At 46.0% G+C, this 25,618-nt stretch overlaps 1 protein-coding gene across 2 annotated transcripts in view; it reads right to left on the bottom strand.

Moving 5' to 3' along the window:
- Positions 1 to 25,618, bottom strand: part of LOC118376314 (gamma-aminobutyric acid receptor subunit beta-2-like) — a 93,012-nt gene that overhangs the window by 26,566 nt on the left and 40,828 nt on the right. For both annotated transcript variants that reach the window (XM_052516611.1, XM_052516612.1), the window contains exons 4-5: positions 23,505 to 23,725; positions 12,313 to 12,395 (exon numbers count right to left, since the gene is read on the bottom strand). In XM_052516611.1, coding sequence (XP_052372571.1) covers positions 12,313 to 12,395; positions 23,505 to 23,725 — 304 coding nt within the window. The remainder of the gene's footprint in view (positions 1 to 12,312; positions 12,396 to 23,504; positions 23,726 to 25,618) is intronic.

Genomic DNA, 25,618 nt, shown 5'->3' with positions numbered 1-25,618 from the left:
GGTATATAGTAGATGGTATATAGTAAATAGTAGAAGGTAGATGGTAGAGAGTAGATGGTAGAGAGTAGATGGTATATAGTAGATAGTAGATGGTATATAGTAGATGGTAGATGGTATATAGGAGATGGTATATAGTAGAGAGTAGATGGTAGAGAGTAGATGGTAGATAGTAGATGGTAGATGGTATATAATAGATGGTAGATAGTATATGGTATATAGTAAATAATAAAAGGTAGATGGTAGAGAGTAGATGGTATATAATAGATGGTAGATAGTAGATGGTATATAGTAAATAATAAAAGGTAGATGGTAGAGAGTAGATGGGTATATAGTAGATGGTATATAGTAGATAGTAGATGGTATATAGTAGATGGTATGTAGTAGATGGTAGATGGTATATAGGAGATGGAATATAGTAGATGGTAGATGGTATATATGAGATGGAATATAGTAGATGGTATATAGTAGATGGTATATAGTAGATGGTATATAGTAGATGGTATATAGTACATGGTATATAGTAGATGGTATATAGTAGATGGTAGATGGTAGATGGTATATAGGAGATGGTATATAGTAGATGGTAGATGGTATATAGTAGATGGTATATAGTAAATAGTAGAAGGTAGATGGTAGAGAGTAGATGGTAGAGAGTAGATGGTATATAATAGATGGTAGATAGTATATGGTATATAGTAAATAGTAGAAGGGAGATGGTAGAGAGTAGATGGTAGAGAGTAGATGGTAGAGAGTAGATGGTAGATAGTAGATGGTATATAGTAAATAATAAAAGGTAGATGGTAGAGAGTAGATGGTAGATAGTAGATGGTATATAGTAGATAGTAGATGGTATATAGTAGATGGTATATAGTAAATAGTAGAAGGTAGATGGTAGAGAGTAGATGGTAGAGAGTAGATGGTAGATAGTAGATGGTATATAGTAAATAATAAAAGGTAGATGGTAGAGAGTAGATGGTATATAGTAGATGGTATATAGTAGATAGTAGATGGTATATAGTAGATGGTATATAGTAAATAGTAGAAGGTAGATGGTAGAGAGTAGAGGGTAGAGAGTAGATGGTATATAATAGATGGTAGATAGTAGATGGTATATAATAGATGGTAGATAGTAGATGGTATATAATAGATGGAAGATAGTAGATGGTATATAGTAAATAGTAGAAGGTAGATGGTAGATAGTAGATGGTATATAATAGATGGTAGGTAGTAGATGGTATATAATAGATGGTATATAGTAGATGGTATATAATAGATGGTAGATAGTAGATGATATATAGTAAATAGTAGAAGGTAGATGGTAGATAGTAGATGGTATATAATAGATGGTAGATAGTAGATGGTATATAATAGATGGTAGATAGTAGATGGTATATAGTAAATAATAAAAGGTAGATGGTAGAGAGTAGATGGTAGAGAGTAGATGGTGGAGAGTAGATGGTATATAGTAAATAGTAGAAGGTAGATGGTAGATAGTAGATGGTAGATAGTAGATGGTATATAATAGATGGTAGATAGTATATGGTATATAGTAAATAGTAGAAGGTAGATGGTAGATAGTAGATGGTATATAATAGATGGTAGATAGTATATGGTATATAGTAAATAGTAGAAGGTAGATGGTAGATAGTAAATGGTAGATAGTAGATGGTATATAATAGATGGTAGATAGTAGATGGTATATAGTAAATAGTAGATAGTAGATGGTAGATAGTAGATGGTATATAATAGATGGTAGATAGTATATGGTATATAGTAAATAGTAGAAGGTAGATGGTAGAGAGTAGATGGTAGAGAGTAGATGGTATATAGTATATGGTATATAGTAAATAGTAGAAGGTAGATGGTAGAGAGTAGATGGTAGAGAGTAGATGGTAGAGAGTAGATGGTAGAGAGTAGATGGTAGAGAGTAGATGGTAGAGAGTAGATAGTATATAGTAAATAGTAGAAGGTAGATGTAGATAGTAGATGGTATATAGTCCATAGTAAATGGTAGATGGTAGAGAGTAGATGGTAGAGAGTAGATGGTAGATAGTAGATGGTATATAGTAAATAGTAGAGGGTAGATGGTAGAGAGTAGATGGTAGAGAGTAGATAGTATATAGTAAATAGTAGAAGGTAGATGGTAGATAGTAGATGGTAGATAGTAGATAGTATATAGTAAATAGTAGAAGGTAGATGGTAGATAGTAGATGGTAGATAGTAGATAGTATATAGTAAATAGTAGAGGGTAGATGGTAGAGAGTAGATGGTAGAGAGTAGATAGTATATAGTAAATAGTAGAGGGTAGATGGTAGAGAGTAGATGGTAGAGAGTAGATAGTATATAGTAAATAGTAGAAGGTAGATGGTAGATAGTAGATGGTATATAGTCGATAGTAAATGGTAGATAGTAGAAGACCAAAGTGGAGCAGTACTGACCCCACAGTTTAATGCTTGTCGTGTGTGTGTGTCTCTCTCTCTGTCTCTCTGTATATCTCTCTCTGTATCTCTCTCTCGCTGTATCTCTCACTCTCTGTCTCCCTCCCTATCTCTCTCGCAGTGCATGCTGGGAGTTTTTTGGAGTTTGAGTGTTTGGTGTAGAGGGCTCTGTCCTAACTTATTTTCTTGATTCTGTCCTTGGTCTTTTCTTTCAAATGCTATTTTCTATCGTGGGGGGTTAATGCACTATTTGTTTTAGCGGTATAGACAGGTTTTTTCAAAGTTAGGGTGGAAGAGGACAGAGTTTTAGTTTCCTGGGGTTTGGAAGGTGTGGTTTGCGCGATGGCTTCTCAGCCTAGTACGGAGGAGATGCTGTCAATACGGCATGGATTCAGGTGTGTTCCTGAGAATGGAGTTAAGATAGAGGAGGTTCTGCTCGCGGTCGGTGAACAGGTAGGAGCTGAATTTGTACATTCTGCTTCTAGAATGAAAGAAGCTGTGGTTGTGTTCATGAAAAGAACAAATTTGGTTGGTAGGCTGATTGCTAGTGGAATATCTGTAAGGGGTGTGTTAGTGCCAATTTCGCCGTTTCTTACGGATGATCAAATCAGGAAAGAGATGATTCGTTTTGGTAAGCATGCTAGCGGTTTTCGTGTACTGTCAGCAGGTTTTCAGGTAGATGTCGTTAAGCATGTTGTTTCGTTGTTTCGCTCCGGAGGCAAGTGTTCATGTTTCTGAATAACAATGTGCCTTTTAAAGTGAGGCATGGGGAGGGGCTCTACACAGGGTTTGCCAGCACAGATAGTCTACAGTGTTTTGAGTGTGGGGATTTGGGGCATAAGAGCTTTGCGTGTCCACATAGGCCGTAGACAAGGTGAGGGCACAAGCGCCAGTGGGATAAATCGAAGTCAACGTGCAGGGGCCATGAGACGCAGACAAGCAGAGGCTGATGGTGGTGTAGATGAGGCAGGGTCTAGTTATGCCAGGGATGGTGGTGTAGATGAGGCAGGGTCTAGTTATGCCAGGGATGGTGGTGTAGATGAGGCAGGGTCTAGTTATGCCAGGGATGGTGGTGTAGATGAGGCATGGTCTAGTTATGCCAGGGATGGTGGTGTAGATGAGGCAGGGTCTAGTTATGCCAGGGATGGTGGTGTAGATGAGGCAGGGTCTAGTTATGCCAGGGATGGTGGTGTAGATGAGGCAGGGTCTAGTTATGCCAGGGATGGTGGTGTAGATGAGGCAGGGTCTAGTTATGCCAGGGATGGTGGTGTAGATGAGGCAGGGTCTAGTTATGCCAGGGATGGTGGTGTAGATGAGGCAGGGTCTAGTTATGCCAGGGATGGTGGTGTAGATGAGGCAGGGTCTAGTTATGCCAGGGATGGTGGTGTAGATGAGGCAGGGTCTAGTTATGCCAGGGATGGTGGTGTAGATGAGGCAGGGTCTAGTTATGCCAGGGATGGTGGTGTAGATGAGGCAGGGTCTAGTTATGCCAGGGATGGTGGTGTAGATGAGGCAGGGTCTAGTTATGCCAGGGATGGTGGTGTAGATGAGGCAGGGTCTAGTTATGCCAGGGATGGTGGTGTAGATGAGGCAGGGTCTAGTTATGCCAGGGATGGTGGTGTAGATGAGGCAGGGTCTAGTTATGCCAGGGATGGTGGTGTAGATGAGGCAGGGTCTAGTTATGCCAGGGATGGTGGTGTAGATGAGGCAGGGTCTAGTTATGCCAGGGATGGTGGTGTAGATGAGGCAGGGTCTAGTTATGCCAGGGATGGTGGTGTAGATGAGGCAGGGTCTAGTTATGCCAGGGATGGTGGTGTAGATGAGGCAGGGTCTAGTTATGCCAGGGATGGTGGTGTAGATGAGGCAGGGTCTAGTTATGCCAGGGATGGTGGTGTAGATGAGGCAGGGTCTAGTTATGCCAGGGATGGTGGTGTAGATGAGGCAGGGTCTAGTTATGCCAGGGATGGTGGTGTAGATGAGGCAGGGTCTAGTTATGCCAGGGATGGTGGTGTAGATGAGGCAGGGTCTAGTTATGCCAGGGATGGTGGTGTAGATGAGGCAGGGTCTAGTTATGCCAGGGATGGTGGTGTAGATGAGGCAGGGTCTAGTTATGCCAGGGATGGTGGTGTAGATGAGGCAGGGTCTAGTTATGCCAGGGATGGTGGTGTAGATGAGGCAGGGTCTAGTTATGCCAGGGATGGTGGTGTAGATGAGGCAGGGTCTAGTTATGCCAGGGATGGTGGTGTAGATGAGGCAGGGTCTAGTTATGCCAGGGATGGTGGTGTAGATGAGGCAGGGTCTAGTTATGCCAGGGATGGTGGTGTAGATGAGGCAGGGTCTAGTTATGCCAGGGATGGTGGTGTAGATGAGGCTGGGCCTCCAGGTTACGCAGGGTCTAGTTATGCCAGGGATGGTGGTGTAGATGAGGCAGGGTCTAGTTATGCCAGGGATGGTGGTGTAGATGAGGCAGGGTCTAGTTATGCCAGGGATGGTGGTGTAGATGAGGCAGGGTCTAGTTATGCCAGGGATGGTGGTGTAGATGAGGCTGGGCCTAGTCAGGCTAAAAATGGTGGTGTAGATTAGGCTGGGCCTAGACATGCTATGGAGGGTGGGGTAGATGAGGCTGGGCCTAGTCATGCTATGGAGGGTGGTGTAGATGAGGCTGGGCCTAGTCAGGTTAAGTATGGTGGGGTAGATGAGGCTGGGCCTAGTCAGGTTAAGTATGGTGGGGTAGATGAAGTGGGCCTAGTCATGCTATGGAGGGTGGTGTAGATGAGGCTGGGCCTACTCAGGCTATGGAGGGTGGTGTAGATGAGGCTGGGCCTGGTCAGACTAGAGATGGTGGGGTAGATGAGGCAGGGCCTAGTCATGCTATGGAGGGTGGTGTAGATGAGCCTGGGCCTAGTCTGGTTAAGTATGGTGGTGTAGATGAGGCTGAGCCTAGTCAGGTTAAGTATGGTGGTGTAGATGAGGCTGGGCCTAGTCATGCTGTGGAGGGTGGTATAGATGAGGCTGGGCCTAGTCATACTATGGAGGGTGGTGTAGATGAGGCTGGGCCTAGTCATGCTATGGAGGGTGGTGTAGATGAGTCTGGGCCTAGTCATGCTATGGAGGGTGGTGTAGATGAGGCTGGGCCTAGTCATACTATGGAGGGTGGTGTAGATGATGCTGGGTCTAGTCAGGTTAGAGATGGTGGGGTAGAAGAGGCTGGGTCTAGTCATGCTATGGATGGTGCGTAGATGAGGCTGGGCCTAGTCAGGATATGGAGGGTGGTGTAGATGAGGCTGGGCCTAGTCAGGCTATGGAAGGTGGTGTAGATGAGGCTGGGCCTAGTCAGGCTATGGAGGGTGGTATAGATGAGGCTGGGCCTAGTCAGGCTATGGAGGGTGGTATAGATGAGGCTGGGCCTAGTCAGGTTATGGAGGGTGGTATAGATGAGGCTGGTTCTAGTCAGGTTATAGATGGTGGTATAGATGAGCCTGGGCCTACTCAGGCTATGGAGGGTGCGTAGATGAGGCTGGGCCTAGTCAGGATATGGAGGATGGTGTAGATGAGGCTGGGCCTAGTCAGGCTATGGAAGGTGGTGTAGATGATGCTGGGCCTACTCATGCTATGGAGAGTGGTATAGATGAGGCTGGGCCTAGTCAGGCTATGGAGGGTGGTATAGATGATGCTGGGCCTACTCATGCTATGGAGAGTGGTATAGATGAGGCTGGGCCTAGTCAGGCTATGGAAGGTGGTGTAGATGATGCTGGGCCTACTCATGCTATGGAGAGTGGTATAGATGAGGCTGGGCCTAGTCAGGCTATGGAAGGTGGTGTAGATGATGCTGGGCCTACTCATGCTATGGAGAGTGGTATAGATGAGGCTGGGCCTAGTCAGGTTATGGAGGGTGGTGTAGATGATGCCGGGCCTACTCATGCTATGGAGGTTGGTATAGATGAGGCTGAGCCTAGTCAGGTTATGGAAGGTGGTATTGATGAGGCTGAGCCTAGTCAGGTTATGGAGGGTGGTATAGATGAGGCTGGGTCTAGTCAGGCTATGGAGGGTGGTATAGATGAGGCTGGGCCCTAGTCAGGTTATGGAGGGTGGTATAGATGAGGCTGGGCCTAGTCATGCATGGAGGGTGGTATAGATGAGGCTGGGTCTAGTCAGGCTATGGAGGGTGGTATAGATGAGGCTGAGCCTAGTCAGGTTGTGGAGGGTGGTATAGATGAGGCTGGGCCTAGTCAGGTTATGGAGGGTGGTATAGATGAGGCTGGGCCTACTCAGGTTATGGAGGGTGATGTAGATGAGGCTGGGCCTAGTCATGCTATGGATGGTGGTGTAGATGAGGCTGGGTCTCGTCATGCTATAGATGGTGGGGTAGATTAGGCTGGACCTAGTCAGGTTATGGCTGGTGGTGTAGATGAGGCTGGGCCTAGTCAGGCTATGGATGAGGGATAGATGAGGCTGGGCCTAGTCATGCTATGGAGGGTGGTATAGATGAGGCTGGGCCTAGTCAGGTTATGGATGAGGGATAGATGAGGCTGGGCCTAGTCATGCTATGGAGGGTGGTGTAGATGAGGCTGGGCCTAGTCAGGCTTTGGAGGGTGGTGTAGATGAGGCTGGGCCTAGTCAGGCTATGGAGGGTGGTGTAGATGAGGCTGGGCCTAGTCAGGCTATGGAGGGTGGTGTAGATGAGGCTGGGCCTAGTCAGGCTATGGAGGGTGGTGTAGATGAGGCTGGGCCTAGTCAGGCTATGGAGGGTGGTGTAGATGAGGCTGGGCCTAGTCAGGCTATGGAGGGTGGTATAGATGAGGCTGGGCCTAGTCAGGCTATGGAGGGTGTTGTAGATGAGGCTGGGTCTAGTCATACTATGTAGGGTGTTGTAGATGAGGATGGGCCTAGTCAGGTTATTCTAGTGGATGAGGAGAGTGTAGTGGGGAAGTGTAAGACACTGAGGGGGAGGAGGAGGGTGGTGTAGATGAGGCTGGGCCTAGTCAGGTTATTCTAGTGGATGAGGAGAGTGTAGTGGGGAAGTGTAAGAGACTGAGGGGGGAGGAGGAGGGTGGTGTAGATGAGGCTGGGCCTAGTCAGGTTATTCTAGTGGATGAGGAGAGTGTAGTGGGGAAGTGTAAGAGATTAGGGTGGTATAGATGAGGATGGATCTAGTCAGGTTATTCTAGTGGATGAGGAGAGTATAGTGGGGAAGTGGGGGGCTAACAAGAGAGGAAGGGCAGGTAGTCAGGATGGGAGATGGAGATGAGGAGGAAAGTGAATCTGAGGAAGAGGATGATGAGGTTTTTTTTCAGACTCCTCTTCAATGGGTCCGGAGCTGAGCAGAGGGGTCAAAGTACACGTTGAGGGAACTGACAAGGTTCCTGAATGAGACCAAGGGGAAAAAAGTTCATCTTGAGGATTTTTTTTCTGATCCGTGAAAGTTTGTAAGATCAGTACAACATGCTATGAAAAATTAGGGGCATATTGTCCTCTCATCCAGGAAACGGTTTAGGTTGAGGAAGTGGATAACAACAGTGAGTAAGGGTCTACCTTCAGACACTATTTAGATGTAGAGTTTCTTTCTGGCACTGTGGTAAACCTGAGCAAGAAGTGACATCTTGTAAGAGCTTTACATTGAACTTCCAATAGGATGCCTGCCGAGGCCCTGCTGAAATAGACAGTCGAGCCATGGTTATGTGGTGTTCCGAAAACCCCACTGGGAGAATGGTAGTTCCCAGCAGCCTATTGCTCTGATTGCTGGACATGTAAAAATGATCAAGTTGGGCTGCACTCACCCTAGCCCCCACAACCTTCACCCATTATTACTGTCTGGTGTTGGGCTGCACTCACCCTAGCCCCCACAACCTTCACCCATTATTACTGTCTGGTGTTGGGCTGCACTCACCCTAGCCCCCACAACCTTCACCCATTATTACTGTCTGGTGTTGGGCTGCACTCACCCTAGCCCCCACAACCTTCACCCATTATTACTGTCTGGTGTTGGGCTGCCCCCACAACCTCACCCATTATTACTGTCTGGTGTTGGGCCACTCACCCTAGCCCCCACAACCTTCACCCATTATTACTGTCTGGTGTTGGGCTGCACTCACCCTAGCCCCCACAACCTTCACCCATTATTACTGTCTGGTGTTGGGCTGCACTCACCCTAGCCCCCACAACCTTCACCCATTATTACTGTCTGGTGTTGGGCTGCACTCACCCTAGCCCCCACAACCTTCACCCATTATTACTGTCTGGTGTTGGGCTGCACTCACCCTAGCCCCCACAACCTTCACCCATTATTACTGTCTGGTGTTGGGCTGCACTCACCCTAGCCCCCACAACCTTCACCCATTATTACTGTCTGGTGTTGGGCTGCACTCACCCTAGCCCCCACAACCTTCACCCATTATTACTGTCTTGTATTGGGATGTTTAGTTCTCCAAACATCCACTAGGTCAAACTGATTAATGACGTCCCTTAACACTCCCACTGACCCTGAATGAGGATCTTCCCCATTTCTGTCTTTCGTAAAATCCATTGCAGTGAAGAGAGGAGTATGAGTCTCTGAGTCAATGGTGGGATGTGGGGAAAGTCCAAATTCGGCTTTTCTTTCAACAGTATACAGCTCTCTCACCCTCAGAGGCTAGGAGAGTATTGGGGGAACTAGAGCATAGTATTAGTGAGATGGAGGTAGAGATGGTGGGGCAAGGGAATGTAGGCCTCCAGGCTAATTTAGCTGAATTACTTAGGGACCTGGGCAGTTTTTTCCAGGTTAAAGCAAAGAGAGCACTTGTAAGAGCTAGGTTCTCCATGCGCAAGGAGATGGATGCTCTCAGCTCCTTCTTTGGTTTGAAGCCAAGGGTATGCATTGGTGAAGCCAAGGGTATGCATTGTTTGATGGACCTCTGTGGTGGGGAGATGCGGGAGCGAACTGTGGAGTTTTGTACTGAGTTGTATAGGGCAGAACTGTGTGATCCTATGTGCGCTCAGGTCTTGTTCGCAGAACTCCCTAAGTTCTCTGAAATTGACATTCCTCTGTTGTCCATTGAACTGGCAGAGGCCGTAACCCAGATGTCCTCTGGTCGTGCACCAGGGGTCGATGGGCTCCCAGTGGAGTTTTATAAAAAATTATGGGGGATAATTGGACTAGACTTATTTTGTGTGTTGCGTGAATGCGTCGGGGTAGGAGAGTTGCCGATGAGCTATCGTCGGGTGGCTCTGACTCTCCTGCCCAAAAAAGGGGACTTGTGTGAACTTAAGAACTGGAGGCATTACTCTGTGTGGACTACAAGACATTTGCCAAGGTCCTATCTAACAGACTGAAGTCCCATCTGGATTCAATAGTACATAAGGACCAAACATATTGTGTACCGGGACGCTCAATCACGGACAACTTCTTAATCAGGGACATGTTGGACTTGTCGATAGGTTCTAATGTGAACTTTACACGGGTCTCTTTAGATCAAGAGAAGGCATTTAATAGAGTGGACCATGAGTATCTGTTTAATGTAATATCTGTGTTTGGGGGAAAGGTTTTTGACCTGTGTGAAGATGTTGTATGCTGGGGCGTCATGTATGGTCAAGGTGGGAGGGGGGCTCAGTAGGCCAGTCTGGGTGAGACTGGGCATTAGACAAGGCTGCCCTCTATCGGGGTAGTTATCTACATTAGCCATTTAACCTTTTTTGGGCCTGCTACGCAGGAGACGGCAGTGTGCTGGACAGGCATGGGTGTGTTGACAGGCATAGCTGTGTCAGCGTGTGCAGATGACGTTTCTGAGATGGTCAGGGATGGTAAGGATATGCAGGCACAGAGACTAGTCTGAAGGTGTATGAAGGAGCTTCATCAGCTAAGGTAAACTGGGGCAAGAGCAAAGCTCTGTTAAGTGGGGCATGGAGGGATAGGGCCCCTCCTCTGCTTCCAGGGGGCTTGCAGTCGGGTTGTGAAGGGCTTATAATGTTGGGGGTGTATCTGGGCTCAGAGAGGTGGGTCAGGAAGAACTGGGAGGGGCTGTCACAGGCAGTGTTGTCAAGACTGGCCAGGTGGAGGTGGCTCCTGTCCCAAGTGTCATATTATAGCGGGAGGGTGCTGATAATAAACAACCTGGTGGCATCTTCCCTGTGGCATAAACTGGCTGTCCTCAACCCCCCCGCCGGTCTGCTCGAAGACCTGCCACGCAAGCTGGTGGACTTTTTCTGGTCGGGCCATCACTGGCTGAGGGCGGCAGTGTTGTACATGACCCTCCACGAAGGAGCACAGGGCCTGGGGGAACTGGAGAGCAGGGTGGCTGCTTTCCGACTAAACACGGTGCAGAGACTGCTGTACTATACTGATGTTGGCTGGAGGGAACCAGCATGCACACTGCTGAGGAGAGCTGGCGGATTAGGGTTGGACCGGCAGCTGTTCCTCGTGAAGCTGTAGAGGCTGAGTACAGCAGGTCTCTCTAATTTTTACTCTGCAGTGCTGAGGGCCTGGCAGCTGCTAAGTCCCATATGAGAAGGGGGTGTGGAGCCTGGGCTGTGGGTGATGGAGGAGCCTATCTCCCACAACCCAGCCATCCCTTTGAGATCGGTTCAGTCAGCCACCCTGCAGAGGCAACTTATGGCAGTGGGTTTACTAAGGCTGGATGACCAGCGACTGTTGGGAGAGGAGGGGTGGAAAACCCCAGAAGTCCTGGCACAACAAACAGGAATAACGTCTCTTAGGCTGCTGGAGAGATTCCTGGAGGAGGTCCAGGAGGCACTGTCTGAGCCGGTAAGGAGGGTGTTTGAGCGGCCAAAGGGGGAGGGGCCACCAATATTTCTGCCACTGCAGCTGACGGCAGAGACTGGGGACTGGGGGAGTTTGAAGGGGTGGGAGGTAAAGCCTTCTACAACCTCTGCATTAAGATGAGGAACATTAGGAGCCTAACAGGAGTGAAGGCACATCAGTGCCAGGGGTTATGTGGGGAGGAGAGTATGGTGGGTTTTTAGATGGAGGTCAGGGGACCTCCAGTGGAGGGTTCTACATGGAGCCTTGGCCACTAACAGCTGGTTGGCACAGGTTGAACCGGGAGTCGGGCAGGGGGGTCCTTTCTGCGTTATGAGAGAAACTGTGATTCATGTGTATTCTGTGTGCACCAGGTTAATGCCATTAATGTCTCTGTTGGAATATCTGTGTGAGAGGTTGTGGGTGGATTTTACTGTTGGGATGTTTATAATGGGGTACAGGTATTCAAATAAGGAGAAGGCCAAATGTGTTTTGTTGAATTTTCTGTGTGCTCAGGCAAAGTTGTCTATTTGGCTAACGAGGAGGAACAGGGTCAAAGGTGGGGGATAACAGACTCTTTACTATTATTTAATGGGATGGTCTCTGCGTGCCTTAGGGTCGAATTTGAGTTCTATAGAATGATAAAACGTGTGGAGATGTTTCAGGAGATATGGTGTGTTGGGGGGGGGGCTGTCTGTATAGCTGGGGAAGATGTTTTGGATATGCGGTTGTAGAAATGGCGAGGTTTTGGTTATTGAGATGTTGTTTTGTATCGTGTGGTAGAGGGAAAGGTGAGTATGGTACATGTATACAGTACAGGATATATTTTGGTGTTTTTTAAGGGGGGTGGTGAGGTTTTAATGAAATTAGAATCTCTCTCTCTCTCTCTCTCTCTCTCTCTCTCTCTCTCTCTCTCTCTCTGCTGCATAATGTATACATTATACTGTATGTCCCATGTTCATTTCCTGTTCACCATACATGTTTGGCATGACAATGAGTTGTATAATTCTTACAAAAGGTCAAAGAAATGAATATCCTACTAATTCTATTTCTATGATAGAAGTGTTCTATATAGATTGGTCCGGGTGTGACGTCTCCACGGGAGGGGAGTGTTCTGCAACCAGGGGTGAAGGTGGTACTCACAGCTCTCGATCTCCAGTGTGCAGTTCTGTTCGTCCAGAGGATACCGCCTCAGATCCATCATACAGGCTGCTGTGGTTGTGATCCTACACACAACCACACACACACACATACACACACACACACACACACACACACACACACACACACACACACACACACACACACACACACACACACACACACACACACACACACACACACACACACACACACACACACAGGAAAAAAACGTTAGACTTAAAAAACAACAACATTTGAATCCATATTTTGCCAGATATATTGACTGAGAACACATTCCCATTCACATCAACGACCAGGGGAATAGTTACAGGTGAGGTGGGAACGAGCCAATGAGCAGTTGCCATACCAGGCAGTGATGCAGCCAGTCAGGATGCTCTCGATGGTGCTTCTGTATAACTTTTTGAGGATCTGGGGACCCATGCTAAATCTTTTCAGTCGGGTGGGAAAGGGCAGTGTGGAGTGCATCCGGGAGGATGCTGTTGATGTGAGCCATGACCAGCCTTTCAAAGCACTTCCTGGCTACCGCCGAGAGTGCTACAGGGCAGTAATAATTTAGGCAGGTTACCTTCGCTTCCTTGGGAGGCACAAGGACTATGGTGGTCTGCTTGAAACTGGTATTATAGACTCAGTCAGGAATAGGTTAAAAATGTCAGTGAAGACACTTGCCAGTTGGTCCGCGCATGCTTTGAGTACACGTCCTGGTAATCCGTCTGGCCCCTCGGCTTTGTGAATGTTGACTTGTTTAAAGGTCTTGCTCACATCGGCTACCGAGAACGTTATCACACAGTCATCCAGAACAGCCGGGGCTCTCGTGCATGCTTCAGTGTTGCTTGCCTCGAACCGAGCATAAAAGGCATTTAGCTCGTCTGGTAGGCTCGCGTCACTAGGCAGCTCGTGTCTGGATTTCCCTTTGTAGTCCGTAGTAGTTTTCAAGCCCTGCCACATCCGACGAGCATCAGAGCCGGTGTAGTAGGATTCAATCTTAATCCTGTATTGATGCTTTGCTTGTTTGATGGTTCGTCTGAGGGCATAGCGGGATTTCTTATAAGCGTTCGGATTAGTGTCCCGGTCCTTGAAAGCGGCAGCTCTAGCCTTTAGCTCAATGCGGATGTTGCCTGTAATCCATGGCTTCTGGTTGGGATATGTACGTACAGTCACTGTGGGGACGATGTCATCGATGCACTTATTGATGAAGCCGGTGACTGAGGTGGTGTACTCCTCAATGCCATTGGATGAATCCTGGAACATATTCCAGTCTGTGCTAGCAAAACAGTCCTGTAGTATAGAATCCGCATCATCTGACCACTTCCGTATTGAGCGAATCACTGGTACTTCCTACTTTAGTTTTTGCTTGTAAGCAGGAATCAGATAGACAACACTACTCTCATAGTCTTCATGGAAGAACAACATTGTGATTGATATCAAATATGATAGGATCAGGAAGACCCTTTGGCAAGTAACCATTTCCAAATGAACAATGGTTGAGTAGAGATCAATGATTTGTAGAATCTTTGACTTTTCCCCAGGCAAAAAGTCATTATAACGTTGTTTGTGACGTTATGGTCAGGTTGTATACTGGTTGTGATTATGACGTTTGTGACGTTATGGTCAAATTGTATACTGGTTGTCATTATGATGTTGTTTGTGACATTATGGTCAGGTTCTATACGGGTTGTCATTAAGACGCTATGACCAGGTTGTAAGCTGGTTGTCATTAAGACGCTATGACCAGGTTGTATGCTAGTTGTCATTAAGACGCTAGGACCAGGTTGTATGCTAGTTGTCATTAAGACGCTATGACCAGGTTGTATGCTAGTTGTCATTAAGACGCTATGACCAGGTTGTATGCTAGTTGTCATTAAGACGCTATGACCAGGTTGTATGCTGGTTGTCATTAAGACGCTATGACCAGGTTGTAAGCTGGTTGTCATTAAGACGCTATGACCAGGTTGTATGCTAGTTGTCATTAAGACGCTATGACCAGGTTGTATGCTAGTTGTCATTAAGACGCTATGACCAGGTTGTATGCTAGTTGTCATTAAGATGCTATGACCAGGTTGTATGCTAGTTGTCATTAAGATGTTGTTTCTGACATTATGGTCAGGTTCTATACGGGTTGTCATTAAGACGCTATGACCAGGTTGTAAGCTGGTTGTCATTAAGACGCTATGACCAGGTTGTATGCTAGTTGTCATTAAGACGCTATGACCAGGTTGTATGCTGGTTGTCATTAAGACGCTATGACCAGGTTGTATGCTAGTTGTCATTAAGACGCTATGACCAGGTTGTATGCTAGTTGTCATTAAGACGCTATGACCAGGTTGTATGCTGGTTGTCATTAAGACGCTATGACCAGGTTGTATGCTAGTTGTCATTAAGACGCTATGACCAGGTTGTATGCTGGTTGTCATTAAGACGCTATGACCAGGTTGTATGCTAGTTGTCATTAAGACGCTATGACCAGGTTGTATGCTGGTTGTCATTAAGACGCTATGACCAGGTTGTATGCTGGTTGTCATTAAGACGCTATGACCAGGTTGTATGCTAGTTGTCATTAAGACGCTATGACCAGGTTGTATGCTAGTTGTCATTAAGATGCTATGACCAGGTTGTATGCTGGTTGTCATTAAGACGTTATGGCCAGGTTGTATACTGGTTGTCATTATGATGTTATTTGTGATGTTATGGTCAGGTTGTATACTGGTTGTGATTATGACGTTTGTGACGTTATGGTCAAATTGTATACTGGTTGTCATTATGACGTTGTTTGTGACGTTATGGTCAGGTTGTCTACTGGTTGTCATTATGACGTTGTTTGTGACGTTATGGTCAGGTTGTATACTGGTTGTCATTATGACGTTGTTTGTGACGTTATGGTCAGGTTGTATACTGGTTGTAAAATAACTTTATTTTGTACATACTTTTAGTGACCTGAAATAGCTGATTGTAACCTAAATCTGACAACAAATCATTGTTTTCCATTCCACCATAAGTACAAGCTGATCTAGAAGAGTGGACATGTGTTTCATAATTAAACAGCACAAGTTCGTTTGAAATATTTGCAAAAAATACCCAGGCACTCAGGTCCCTTGGGTCTCACTGAAGACAAGTTTGGGGAATTACATTTTTCAGAGACATAGAAACATTCAACATTCTCCCTGCCTTCCTCCCTCCCTCCCTCCCTGCCTCCCTGCCTTCCTCCCTGCCTCCCTCTCTGCCTCCCTCCCTCCCTTCCCTCCCTCCATTGTCATTGTTCTCTATTATGTAACAAGCCAGTGAGCAGGCAGGGAGGGAGGCAGGGAGGGAGGGAGGCAGGGAGGAAGGCAGGGAGGAAGGCAGGGAGGGAGGAAGGTAGGGAGGCAGGGAGGGAGGCAGGGAGGCAGGGAGGAAGGGAGGGAGGCAGGGAGGCAGGAAGGCAGGGAGGAAGGCAGGGAGGGAGGGAGGCAGGGAGGAAGGCAGAGCAAGAGAAAGAGGAAGGAACCAAAGTGCCCCGGAGTATTATCAGAGGAGTCCTATGGATGGATGTCCTAGTTTAGCCCTCTCTCTGCCTGCCGTGGCTATCACTAACTCACCATGCTATGCCTGGTACTTGCCAAAGGGTCCACCCAGCCCTTCAGCCACCCAGCCACACAGCCCTTCAGCCCTTTAGCCACCCAGCCCTTCAGCCACCCACCCAGCCACCCAGCCCTTCAGCCCTTCAGCCACACAGCCCTTCAGCCACCCAGCCCTTCAGCCACCCAGCCCTTCAGCCACCCAGCCCTTCAGCCCCCCAGCCACCCAGCCCTTCAGCCACCCAGCCACCCAGCCCTTCAGCCACCCAGCCCTTCAGCCACACAGCCCTTCAGCCACACAGCCACCCAGCCACCCAGCCACACAGCCCTTCAGCCACACAGCCACACAGCCACCCAGCCAGCCCTTCAACCACACAGCCACCCAGCCACACAGCCCTTCAGCCACCCAGCCACACAGCCCTTCAGCCACATAGCCACCCAGCCAGCCCTTCAACCACACAGCCACACGGTCACCCACCCAGTAAGCCAGCTAGACATTGCCACACTCACTGGGTACATCCTAAATGACACCATATTCCCTACATAGTGCACTGCTTTTAACCAGAGTCCTTTTACTAGAACCATAGAGCTCTGGTCAAAAGTGCACTACATACAAGATAGGGTGTCAGTCATCATCCAACACTTCACCACTCAATCATCACACTATTCTCAGGATCAGGAAGGAAGCTCCTGGGACATGTAAAATTAGGCCAAGATGGCAGGGTTAAGAATAACATGCTATTTATAGGCTGCTCCTACATCATCAGTAGCAGCAGAAGTCTACAAGCTTTTGTCTGAGTTTAAAGAAGGACCAGCCAACAAACGGTGTTTTTCAGGATCCTTTAGTTATGGTGCTGCTGTGTGTGTGTGTGTGTGTGTGTGTGTGTGTGTGTGTGTGTGTGTGTGTGTGTGTGTGTGTGTGTGTGTGTGTGTGTGTGTGTGTGTGTGTGTGTGTGTGTGTGTGTGTGTGTGTGTGTGTGTGTGTGTGTGTGTGTGTGTGTGTGTGTGTGTGTGTGTTAGTGTGTGTGTGCGTGTGTGTGTGTGTGTGTGTGTGTTCCTAGTGTTTCAACAAAACTTGTGTGTGTGTGACTGTGAGTGTGTGTGGATGCTGTCTGTGTGTGTGAGAGAACAGAGATGGATGCTGTAGCTAGGTGACAGAACGTGGGGGAACAGAGTATGGATGTTAGATCTGCCTAGAAGGAGGGGGAACAGAGTATGGATGTGTTCTGTAGCTAACAAAACTATGGATGTTGTAGATGCTGTAGCTAGGTGACTAGAAGGAGGGGGAACAGAGTATGGATGCTGTAGATCTGCTAGGTGACCAGAGCTAGGTGACTAGAAGGAGGGGGAACAGAGTATGGATGCTGTAGATCTGTAGCTAGGTGACTAGAACGAGGGGGAACAGAGTATGGATGTTGTAGATCTGTAGCTAGGTGACTAGAAGGAGGGGGAACAGAGTATGGATGTTGTAGATCTGTAGCTAGGTGACTAGAACGAGGGGGAACAGAGTATGGATGTTGTAGATCTGTAGCTAGGTGACCAGAAGGAGGGGGAACAGAGTATGGATGCTGTAGATCTGTAGCTAGGTGACCAGAAGGAGGGGGAACAGAGTATGGATGCTGTAGATCTGTAGCTCGGTGACTAGAAGGAGGGGGAACAGAGTATGGATGTTGTAGATCTGTAGCTAGGTGACCAGAAGGAGGGGGAACAGAGTATGGATGCTGTAGATCTGTAGCTAGGTGACTAGAAGGAGGGGGAACAGAGTATGGATGCTGTAGATCTGTAGCTAGGTGACTAGAAGGAGGGGGAACAGAGTATGGATGCTGTAGATCTGTAGCTAGGTGACTAGAAGGAGGGGGAACAGAGTATGGATGCTGTAGATCTGTAGCTAGGTGACCAGAAGGAGGGGGAACAGAGTATGGATGCTGTAGATCTGTAGCTAGGTGACTAGAAGGAGGGGGAACAGAGTATAGATGCTGTAGCTAGGTGACCATCTCTCTCATTCTCTCCTTCTCATCTGTCATGCCCTACTCAGAGAGGGAGAGAGAGAGACTTTTTTTAATGAAACTGTTCTGTTCATATATCGACAGGAACAAGTAAGGTTATTTTTATCCATCTCTCACTATCATGATTTCTATTGAACTGGGCAGCCCATCTCTCCTGCTACTGACAAAAGACCAGGGCTGAATGTCTCCATAGCACAGAGATAAATCCTGTCCTTTCACAAAAAGAGCTAGAATACACTAAGAGAAAATTGCAGTGACTCTTATATGGTTTTCAACAACAGTGAATAAATGTGTCCCTTAATATGTCCATTGAAATCTTGAAAATAAATGAATGATATGCAGTGGCCAGTATCTTAACTGGTAACAACTATATGTCTGTGTGTCTTACAGTCTGTAGTACAATGTGTTACTGAAGACTGTCTCCCGTAGGCCAGCCATCTTCTACACACACACACACACACACACACACACACACACACACACACACACACACACACACACACACACACACACACACACACACACACACACACACACACACACACACACACACACACACACACACACACACACACACACACACACACACACACACACACACACACATCCTCCCTGCTGTTCTAACCAGCCTGTCTCTACAGCACATCTACAGGTACACACACACTCACACTCACACTCACACACTGCTCTGAGCATTCTGGCATCTGGTCCTGCTGACTGGGTGTCTGGACTTACTAACATCAAATAACAGACTGACTGAGAAAGAGAGGGGAGGAGGGTAGTGGAGGGACGAGGAGAGGATGAGAGGAGAGGGAGGAGAGGAAGGGAGTAAGGAGAGGAGGGGAGGGAATACAAGAGGAGGGGAGGGGTGGAGGAGAGAGGAGAGAAGAGAAGAGGAGGATAGGAGAGGGGGGAGTTGAGGAGTGGAGAGAGAAGGAGGGGAGAGGAGAGTTGAGGCTGCTTAGGAATCAGAAGATAAAACTTGAAGCATTAGAGCTTCGAAACTCTTCTCCTATATCTGTAACTGGAGGTGTTCTAAACTCTTCTCCTATAACTGTAACTGGAGGTGTTCTAAACTCTTCTCCTATATCTGTAACTGGAGGTATTCTAAACTCTTCTCCTATAACTGTAACTGGAGGTGTTCTAAACTCTTCTCCTATATCTGGAACTGGAGGTGTTCTAAACGCTTCTACTATATCTGGAACTGGAGGTGTTCTAAACTCTTCTCCTATATCTGTAACTGGAGGTGTTCTAAACTCTTCTCCTATATCTGTAACTGGAGGTGTTCTAAACTCTTCTCCTATATCTGGAACTGGAGGTGTGTTCTAAACTCTTCTCCTATATCTGGGACTGGAGGTGTGTTCTAAACTCTTCTCCTATAACTGGAACTGGAGGTGTGTTCTAAACTCTTCTCCTATATCTGGAACTGGAGGTGTTCTAAACTCTTCTCCTATATCTGGAACTGGAGGTGTTCTAAACTCTTCTCCTATATCTGGAACTGGAGGTGTTCTAAACTCTTCTCCTATAACTGGAACTGGAGGTGTTCTAAACTCTTCTCCTATATCTGTAACTGGAGGTGTTCTAAACTCTTCTCCTATATCTGTAACTGGAGGTGTTCTAAACTCTTCTCCTATATATGGAACTGGAGGTGTTCTAAACTCTTCTCCTATATCTGGAACTGGAGGTGTTCTAAACTCTTCTGCTATATCTGGAACTGGAGGTGTTCTAAACTCTTCTCCTATATCTGTAACTGGAGGTGTTCTAAACTCTTCTCCTATATCTGTAACTGGAGGTGTTCTAAACTCTTCTCCTATATCTGTAACTGGAGGTGTTCTAAACTCTTCTCCTATATCTGGAACTGGAGGTGTTCTAAACTCTTCTCCTATATCTGGAACTGGAGGTGTTCTAAACTCTTCTCCTATAACTGGAACTGGAGGTGTTCTAAACTCTTCTCCTATATCTGTAACTGGAGGTGTTCTAAACTCTTCTCCTATAACTGTAATTGGAGGTGTTCTAAACTCTTCTCCTATAACTGTAACTGGAGGTGTTCTAAACTCTTCTCCTATATCTGGAACTGGAGGTGTGTTCTAAACTCTTCTCCTATAACTGGAACTGGAGGTGTTCTAAACTCTTCTCCTATATCTGGAACTGGAGGTGTTCTAAACTCTTCTCCTATATCTGTAACTGGAGGTGTTCTAAACTCTTCTCCTATAACTGGAACTGGAGGTGTGTTCTAAACTCTTCTCCTATATCTGGAACTGGAGGTGTTCTAAACTCTTCTCCTATATCTGTAACTGGAGGTGTTCTAAACTCTTCTCCTATAACTGTAATTGGAGGTGTTCTAAACTCTTCTCCTATAACTGTAACTGGAGGTGTTCTAAACTCTTCTCCTATATCTGGAACTGGAGGTGTGTTCTAAACTCTTCTCCTATAACTGGAACTGGAGGTGTTCTAAACTCTTCTCCTATATCTGGAACTGGAGGTGTTCTAAACTCTTCTCCTATATCTGTAACTGGAGGTGTTCTAAACTCTTCTCCTATATCTGGAATTGGAACTGGAGTTGTTTGCAAGCTAAAACCAAAGCTCTCTGAATCTAGTCCTACGCTCAAAGACACTACTGAGACGGTGAACAGTTAGCATTTCCCATAAGACACCGTGATTCTTAGCCCTCATGCTAACACTAGCTGGGCATGTGCCACCGACAAAGATGAACAGCCTTAGCTTAACGTCTGCGCACTGTGCACTGTGGTTTCTCCTGTTCCAAAAATATTATTTTCCTCACAACAATCGTATTCATGAACTTGTGACTTGTTGGGTTTTAATGAATACAGGTATCTGGTATGAGGTCCATGAAATGATTTCCTAACTTCTTTAATACAAGTCACAGCCCAATCTGAAGTGTACCAGCAACATGGAGGTACGGCTGACTGAGTAGGATCATGAAATTAAATATAGTCACACACTGTTCCCAAGCTGGTGTGGGACCATTGAAACAGAGAACGAGTAGTGTACTTTCTTTTCATGGCGATAGAACATGTTATTTGTACTCTGCCACATCTTTTGAAGTTGTTAAATTGAACATGGACTCGTTGTGAATCAGAGCTGACAGCCACGGAATGGAGACTCCTGAGTGAGACTTTGGTCTCTGCACTCCTACCGCCAAATACTCATACTCTGTTTCAATGTTCCCATACAAGCTTCAGAACAGTTTGGGACTATTTGTCTTTCTTCTTTATGGCAAGGAATGTTCAGATTGGTGTTAGTGTGAAGTGTAGGCCCAGGAGGGGGTAGCTACTACCTAGGAATGTTCATCCCTTTACAGGCAGCACAACAGCACATAAAAGACCGTCCAGTGTGTGTGTGTTGTATGTTTGTATTGTTCTTTTACATTATTGATGAACATCTCTTATGAACGGCAATCTTCTCTGCAGCATCAGAGACTGAACATCTGAATCCTAAATGCCACCCTATTCCCTACATAGTACACTGCTCTGGTCTAAAGTAGTGTACTATATAAGGTTCTATCGGGCCCTAGACAAACAATAGTGCAGCGTAGCCTAGTGGTTAGAGCATTGGACTAGTAACCGGAAGGTTGTGAGTTCAAACCCCCGAGCTGTACAAATCTGTCGTTCTGCCCCTGAACAGGCAGTTAACCCACTGTTCCCAGGCCGTCATTGAAAATAAGAATATGTTCTTAACTGACTTGCCTGGTTAAATAAAGGTAAAATTAAAAACATAGGGACTAGGGTGGCATTTGGGACACAGACAACCTCACAAAGAGATGTTTTCAGGATGGACAGGACCTCCGCCATACAATCAAATACATTTCCTCCCTTTGTAGCCGTTCTACAGCTCTGTTCCATTATTGATCATAAACGGATCAGTTATTAAAAGGTAAAGCATCATCAGAGAACGTGAAAGGGTCTAGATTCCTAGGTGGACAGACTAGCTATGAGCCTGTGACATCCTTTACCCTCAATCAAATACATCTACTCTTTCTGTACACTACTGTTTCATTATTTAATGATAAAACACCAAAGTAACCAATCCAGACGTTCAGTATAGTATGTAGTGTGTAGACCCAGATGGTCATTAATGAGAAAAATGTATCCATACTCGAGGTAGACTGAAATTGGTGAGTATTGGTGTCTCTGAGGGGTCTTTGGGCTGGTTTGCTAACTACCTCTCTCAAACAGTCAGAAAATCTGCTGTCTCAGCCACTGCCTGTCACCAAGGGAGTACCCCAAGACTCGATCCTATGCCCCACGCTCTTCTCAATTTACATCAACAACATAGCTCAGGCAGTAGGAAGCTCTCTCATCCAATTATATGCAGATGATACAGTCTTGTACTCAGCTGGCCCCTTCCCGTATTTTGTGTTAAATGCTCTACAACAAAGCTTTCTTGGTGTCCAACAAGCTTTCTCTACCCTTAACCTCGTTCTAAACACCTCCAAAACAAAGGTCATGAGGTTTGGTAAGAAGAATGCTCCTCTTCCCACAGGTATTATTACTACCTCTGAGGGTTTAGAGCTTGAGGTAGTCACCTCATACAAGTACTTGGGAGTATGGCTAGACGGCGCACTGTCCTTCTCTCAGCACATATCAAATATAATCTAGACTTGGTTTCGTCTATCATAATCGCTCCTCTTTCATCCTAGCTGCCAAACTAACCGTGATTCAGATGACCATCCTACCCATGCTAGATTACGGAAACATAATTTATAGATCGGCAGGTAAGGGTGCTCTCTAGTGGCTAGATGTTCTTTACCATTCAGCCATCAGATTTGCCACCAATGCTCCTTATAGGACACATCAATGTACTCTATACTCCTCTGTAAATTGGTAATCGCTCTATACTCATCGCAAGACCCGCTGGTTGATGCTTATTTATAAAACCCTCTTAGGCCTCACTCTTCCCTATCTGAGATATCTACTGCAGCCCTCATCCTCCACATACAACATCCATTCTGCCAGTCACATTCTGATAAAGGTCTCCAAAGCACACACATCCCTGGGTCGCTCCTCTTTTCAGTTTGCTGCAGCTAGCAATTTGAACGAGCTGCAACAAACACTCAAACTGGACAGTTTTATCTCAATCTCTTCATTCAAAGACTCAATCATGGACACTCTTGCTGACAGTTTTGGCTGCTTTGCGTGATGTATTATTGTCTCTACCTTCTTGCCCTTTTTGCTGTTGTCTGTGCCCAATAATGTTTGTACCATGTTTTGTGGTACCATGTTGTGCTACCATGTTGTGTTGATACCATGTTGTTGTTATGTTGTGTTGCTACCAAGCTGTGTTGTCATGTGTTGCTGCCTTGCTATGTTGTTGTCTTAGGTCTCTCTTTATGTAGTGTTGTGTTGTCTCTCTTGTCATGATGTGTGTTTGGTCCTGCCTCCTGCAGCCCCCATCACTGCAGGAGGCCTTTTGCCTTTTGGTAGGCCGTCATTGTAAATAAAAAAATTGTTCTTAACTGACTTGCCTAGTTAAATAAAGGTTTGATAAAATAAATAAATAAATGAAAGAGGGGCATTCAACCTACGGGCTGAGAGAAACCAACACAGATATTGGTAACCAATTGGTAACCATCAGAAGCGATGAAATCCCTTACCGGAGTCCATAGAGAACGGTGCCGTCCGGATGCAGTCGGATCATTCTGTTCTTGACCGTGACGCCGTGGACAAAGGACTTTTTATCGTTGAGGAAGTAGGTGTCGGGAACCCAGAGCGAGTCGGCTACCCTGTTATCCAACGTCAGGTTGAGGGCTATCTCAGAGTAGGACAGACGCTTGTCCCGCCAGGCCTGCTGGAAGTACATGGTCAACGTGTAGTCCTGGAAGAGAGGGGGAGGAAAGAGACGAGTCAGTAAACGAGTGGAGAGAGAGATAGATGGTATAGGTAGCTGAAACTACATAGGTCAATGTGTACTCCTGGAAGAGAGGGGGAGGAAAGAGAAGAGTCAGTAAACGAGTGGAGAGAGGGATAGATGGTATAGGTAGCTGAAACTACATAGGGCAACGTGTACTCCTGGAAGAGGAGAAAAGTGGATAAACCTACTGGACTGTACATCTCATAACAAAACATTCTGAGATAGATCGAAAGAGGGAATGAATGACTGAACGCTGCATGCGAAGTCCATGTCTTGAATTAGCAACAATAATCTCATCCCTTTAAATATGCAGCCCGTTAAACTGAGAGATCATTTGCACAGACATCATCCCACACATCTATACAGATACATAGATATCTATACAGATACATAGATATCTATAGAGATACATAGATATCTATAGAGATACATAGATTTTTTAAAATTTTTTAATATATTTTACTAGGCAAGTCAGTTAAGAACAAATTCTTATTTTCAATGACGGCCTAGGAAAAGTGGGTTAACTGCCTGTTCAGGGGCAGAACGACAGATTTTGTACCTTGTCAGCTCAGGGATTTGAACTTGCAACCTTTCGGTTACTAGTCCAATGCTCTAACCACTAGGCTACCCTGCCGCCCCTATACAGATACATAGATATCTATACAGATACATAGATATCTATACAGATACATAGATATCTATACAGATACATAGATATCTATACAGATACATAGATATCTATACAGATACATAGATATCTATACAGATACATAGATACTGTACATCACACTACAGGCTTCACAAAGTGACAGGCAGGACAACAGCACATACAATTCATAAAAGTCACGCAGTCGACTAACAAATCAGAATTAGGGGCTTTTTTTTTTTTTTTTTACTTAGTCTTAGGATAGATGTGTAGTACTGTACTAGATTACTTCATGCAGGCTACTCTGTGTGAATGTGTCGGACCCTCTGCTGCGCTCTCCCTCCCTCCCTCCCTCCGCTGAGACTAATGACGTGTTCAAAACAACTGGGAACTCCGACTGGGAAAACTAGTTTTGAACGTTCATCCTGCTTCGGAATTCCAAGTCAGAAACTCGGGCATCTTTCTACGGCTCCGACTTTACGACCTGAAGATCGCTGATATCATGATTTGACCTCTGTTTTTTTTTCAAGTTCACAGTTGTGTTGAAACCACCTTGACCGTAAGATGCAGGTACCATCCAGTAAAATAAATAAAAAATGCGAATTATTTACAAATGATTTCAATTCATGCTCAGCTGTTTCTCTCAACTGATCTAGTTAGTTATCAAAGCTCGAGTTTTAAGTATAATATGGTCTGAGATGAACACTACTGGCAGGCCAAGCATATAACCATTATGCTCTGATTGTGTATCAGGCCCACTGCACAAACCTCATTCCTACAGAGCTGCTTTTATTAGGTTAAATCTGAGCTGTAGATCTCAGCTTGCTTGGTGACAGTCTAGCTGAACAGCAGAAGGTTGAGTGGTATTTTCCTTCACCATACAGTCTAACTGAACAGCAGAAGGTCATCTACATGGTATGGTTGGTGTAGAACAGTCTGAAACAGCATTGACCTCTACTGGCCTATAACTGACCTCTACTGGCCTATAACTGACCTCTACTGGCCTATAACTGACTTCTACTGGCCTATAACTGACCTCTACTGGCCTATAACTGATCTCTACTGGCCTATAACTGGCCCTGACCTACTGGCCTATAACTGGCCTCTACTGACCTATAACTGACCTCTACTGGAATATAACTGACCTCTACTGGAATATAACTGACCTCTACTGGCCTATAACTGACCTTTACTGGCCTATAATTGACCTC

The sequence above is a fragment of the Oncorhynchus keta genome, chromosome 4 (genome assembly GCF_023373465.1).
Source record: "Oncorhynchus keta strain PuntledgeMale-10-30-2019 chromosome 4, Oket_V2, whole genome shotgun sequence".
Classification (NCBI taxonomy): domain Eukaryota; kingdom Metazoa; phylum Chordata; class Actinopteri; order Salmoniformes; family Salmonidae; genus Oncorhynchus; species Oncorhynchus keta.
Note: the sequence above shows the minus strand (reverse complement) of the source record. Positions and strands in the feature narration are given on the sequence as shown.